Source organism: Orbicella faveolata, unplaced genomic scaffold (assembly GCF_042242905.1).
Source record: "Orbicella faveolata isolate gen_17 unplaced genomic scaffold, um_ofav_v1 contig_13, whole genome shotgun sequence".
Lineage (NCBI taxonomy): Eukaryota > Metazoa > Cnidaria > Anthozoa > Scleractinia > Merulinidae > Orbicella > Orbicella faveolata.
In genome coordinates, this window is record NW_028301540.1 from 26345749 (window position 1) to 26350624 (window position 4876).

The following is a 4876-nucleotide window of genomic DNA, read 5'->3' on the forward strand; positions in this document are numbered from 1 at the left end:
TGCAAAATTTGCAATTTATTAGTATATAGCAATATAAATTTAAATTTTATTGAAATTATATATAAATAACCTTGTAAAGTTTTTGGCAAAAAAAATATTTATTAGTACTAATAAAGTTTTTAAAAACTCTTTTGAATTCCCACAATAAACGGTCGACGCTAAACAATTTCGGTATCAGTTGAACTGTCGTAATTCATATCAATATGTCTTTAGTCGGAGCCGCCAACCGCAAACACCTCATGGCCAGAATTGATTATCTTACGTTTTATCTGCACAGGAAGTCTGTTTGCTATGAGTAGTGTTCCTTAGCATTTCCGGCTTCCTGCGTTTTAACTTCTCATTGAAGTTTTCTCACGTATGAAGACCGCAGTTACACAAAAACGATCCTTTTAAACTATTGCCTCATGTCAATTAAACGGCAAAACATAGTCCTCTCTATCCGCGTTTGCAAACAAACAAGCACAAAAATACAACATCAGGCCAACTTTATTTTGAATATTGGTCTGATACTGACTGTAATTTCTCAGAGTTTGCTTGTTTGCTTGTTTTGTCGTAGTTATATCTAGCCTGGCTAGTGGTCGGACGTGTTTTTCGTTGCTCCTCGAAATGGCGGAGTAACAAGTGACCACGTTCCCGAAGCTAATCATTGAAATGCCTGAAGATAGTGAAAAACCTAATGAGCCCAAAAGAGGAAGAAGTAGGAAACGTCAAAGAGGAAGCAGCTCCAAAACGGACGAAGAAACTAACGATTCTGACATGATTTGCGGTCAACATGGCGACCAAGTTGACCAAGACGACGACCAGACAAGCGCTGTTCGCTTTGAAGAAATTAATCAGAAGCTTGACAAGCTCTTGACTCTTTGTCCTCTAATTGAAGACCTTAAGACCCAGTTAGCGAAGCTAAAGGAAGAAAATACAGAGCTAAAGAAATCATTACAATGGGCGACAGACGAAGTAAACGATTTGCGAAACAACCAGAATGAAACGAGAGCCGAACTAAATAACTCCAGAGACATGTTGCAATATGTCCAGCAAGATCTCCAGATGCAGACCATACGCAACATTAAAATTGAAGCTCAGTCAAGGCGAAGTAACATTAAATTCTTTGGAGTGCGAGAAGCAGAAACTGAAAGTAACCCGTACGAAACAGAGAGGATCGTAAAACTTCTTCTTGTCAACGAGCTCAAAATGCCGAAGGAAGACGTGGCGAATTTAAAATTCGAAAGAGTACACCGCATGCCAACTAAACGTTCAGCAAGGACACCAACGAATAGACCAAGACCTATTATAGCCAAGCTGAGTTTTTACAAAGATAGGGGCCGTATATTTAAGCACGCGAAGAATATCGACCCTGAGTTAAAGATCGGCGTCGCAGATGACTATCCCAAGGAAATAGATGAAATGAGGAAGGCGCTACTACCAGTGCTAAGAAAGGCCAAGAGGAAAAAGGTTTCAGCCTCGTTCAACGTGGACAGACTTGTAATTGATGATCAAATTTACCGTGGACCTGAAACTGAGAAGTTTCCTTTCTATGCAAAAGTTTTGTCTGCGTAAAATCGCTATCTGATCTTATTTGAATCACAAGACAGCTTCGGGAATCCATCTTGCAAGGTAAGCTGTCACATTTTCAAGGGAGTTGTTTACATTTAGGTCATATGCATACTTGAGACTCCCTTGCCTCCTTTGCTAATTGTTAGTAAAGTAGTCAAAAGTGCCAGATTCTAACTTTGCCGTCGTTGATTGCTTTGCCCTAGAATTTCCTAAATTTTCGCGGCTTTAACTGTACAAATTTGATAAATTTATGCTGGCACCTTTTCATTTATTTGTGTTTAGGTTCGTTTTATTTTTCAGTGTCGATTTTCGTTTACATATCAAGAACGAGTACCCAATTACGTTTAAAAGATTCCGTCTTACAGCCAACTACAGAAGATTTTATAATAATTTATATACCCAAATTCTAATGCTAGTTACACCGGTGGCTTTGTCATCACCGCAAAAATTCTCCAGTTTTATTCATACCAATTTATTAAGACTTGAATATGACAACCCCGTTTAAAGCATCTTTTTGCTCACTTAATGCCAGAGGTTTAAACCAAGCACGAAAAAGATGACAGTTGTTTAGGTGGCTTCATAATTATAAATTTGACGTAATATTCCTACAAGAAACTTACTCAACACAAACTGTTGAAGCGATATGGAAATCTGAATGGGGAGGGAACATCATTTACAGTCACGGAACAAATCATTCAAAAAGTGTTGCTATTCTCTTTAACCCCAAACTGGATGTACGCATAGGGAGCTCTGAAGCTGACAAAAACGGGAGATATTTACTACTAGAAGCTTCCATATTTGAGTCTACATTCTTGTTTTGTAACATTTACAGCCCAAATGACAATAACAGTCAAATTACATTCTTCTCAAAGCTCAGTGACAGTCTCAGGAGGCACGCTGATATGCAAATTGTTCTAGGAGGCGATTTCAATTGCGCTCTAGCACCTTTGGATAAAATTGGCGGAACTTCAACTGAGAGAAAAAAGACAGTAATTAGCAAAATCAAAAACTTGTGCACGAATTTTGACCTCCAGGATGTGTGAAGATCACAACACCCCAGAACATCACAATACACATGGCGCAATAACTCGTTGAAAGTGCAATGCAGGCTAGATTATTGGCTGGTTTCAAAAGAATTGTCAGCGCTTGCGACAGATTCCGGAATCGTCATCTCAACAATATCAGATCATTCTGCAATACCTCTTCAACTGCAATCAAAAGAGTATGTTCAACGAGGTCCAGGTTTTTGGAAGATAAATAACTCTCTTTTAAGCGATGAAAGGTTTGTACAGGATCTATCGAGTAAGATACCGGAGTTCAAAACGAAACACGATTATTTGGATGACAAAGGCCTATACTGGGACATGATTAAAATGGAGGTGAGAGGTTTCTATGCTCAATATACAAAACGAAAAAACAGGGAACGCCGCAATACCGAAAAGCACCTCCAACAACAAATTGATCATTTGATGAACCAGCTTAAGACTGACAGAACAAAAGAAAACATATCACAATTTTACCGTCTCAGAGCAGAATATAATGCGATAGCTGAATACAGAACAAAAGGTGCTATAATAAGAAGCAGGACACGTTGGCATGAAAATGGCGAAAAAAACACTAAATATTTTCTGAATATGGATAAAAGACAACATTGTAAATCTCACATTTCAAAGCTTAAAACAAACGACGATAAGGAGATCAACGATCCTAAAACAATGTAATGTTTAATTTTGGGGCTCACGGATTTAACGTTAAATCCGTGAGCCCCAAAATTAAACATTACACATTCGCAGGATTTTAGTCATATCCTGCACGCAATTCTGTAGGTATCTTTTGCTGTTCACACCCTAGTCGAAACGTGATTTGTACTCTAAAGAATAGGTATAAAATAAGTTCCTTTATGTATCTTGTTCAAACTCCCTGATGAAGTCTGTATGATCAGACGAAACCGGTCGGAGAAAATAAAGCAAGTTGACAAGATCTGTTGCTGAAGTGCTGCTCACTACTATTATTTTAAAAAAATTCAAAAAAATTCCAAAAAAAAATTCAAAAAAAAATTGTCAAGAATGTTCTGGCCTAGAAATAAATAAAAGTAAAACTGAAGGAATGTGGTTAGGCGCAAGCCACAAAAACACAGCAAAACCCCTGGAAATTGCTTGGCCAGCTAGCTCTATACTCGCACTGGGAATTAATTTCTCGTGTAATGATGAAATTGTTTACAATAAGAATTTTGAACAGAAACTAATCAAAATGAAAAGCCTGCTTAGCTTGCGGTATCCTAGAAACCTTACACTTTATGGTCGCATAACGATTCTAAAATCCTTAGCGATTTCCAAACTCGTTTATAATACATCTGTCCTAACTTTTCCAACAAAATTCATCGCCACGGTAAATTAAGCAATTACGCAATTTGTATGGAATAAGAAAGCTAAAATTAAGTACAGAACAATGATAGGGCCGAAAGAGCAGGGAGGGCTAGACATGCCGGATTTTCAAATAATCAATGAAGCGCTTAAAGTTGTTTGGGTAAGAAGATTAAGTGACAGCAATGGAACCGCAAGTTGGAGTCATATCCCTCTTTCCTATCTACAACCAGTTGGTGGTCTGTTTCTTCTGCAGTGTAATTTTGACTTAAAGCTACTTAAAGTTGATATACCGATTGATTTCTACAAAGAAGCTCTGTGCGCCTGGCAAAAAATTAACTGCAGTACTCCTAATACCAAGAAGCAGGTACTGAATGAAATAGTTTGGAACAATCATCACATAAAGAGAGAAGGATATTCCATTTATTACAAAAAATGGCACGATGCTGGATTAACTAAAATTGAAGACTTTTTTCAAGGTAACAGATTCCTAACTTTTGAGGAATTCCGTAGCAAGTTCAAAATTAACACAAACTTCTTAAACTATTTCGGTCTATGCCACGTAGTCCCTCAAAAATGGACCAATATTCTCAAAGGAAATGTTACTGAACCCTTGGAAAAACGTTCTGAGAAGGAAAAGATATCTTTAGATAAACTCTCTTGCAGATCACCAACTAAATTCTTTGTTAAGAGTAAATTCGTTACGCCTACAGCTGAACGAAGGATGAAAGAAGCCAGTCTAAAAGAACATACAATGCAACTCATTTATAGCCTTCCCTTTAATGTTACAAAAGACACTAGACTCGCCATTTTCCAATACAAAATAATTCATCACATTCTACCCACAAATTCGACACTTTTTAGAGATTCATTAAAGGAACATGATAAATGTCACCTCTGTGGAGAAAGACAAACGTTAAGCCACCTTTTTGTTACCTGTTCTGAAGCTCAGCATTTTTGGT

The 4876-nt window shown here is 37.5% G+C and overlaps 1 protein-coding gene across 1 annotated transcript; it reads left to right on the forward strand.

Moving 5' to 3' along the window:
- The first annotated feature begins 452 nt into the window (after nucleotides 1-452).
- On the forward strand, nucleotides 453-3055 carry LOC149115803 (uncharacterized). The gene has a single exon (XM_089285210.1). It carries the CDS (start codon nucleotides 652-654, stop codon nucleotides 1552-1554), a length of 903 nt encoding a protein of 300 aa, XP_089141336.1. The 5' UTR covers nucleotides 453-651; the 3' UTR covers nucleotides 1555-3055.
- Nucleotides 3056-4876: the final 1821 nt, after the last annotated feature.

Excerpts from the sequence above, each read along its gene's own strand:
- LOC149115803 (XM_089285210.1), top strand. The coding sequence starts at position 652 with ATGCCTGAAGATAGTGAAAAACCTAATGAGCCCAAAAGAGGAAGAAGT.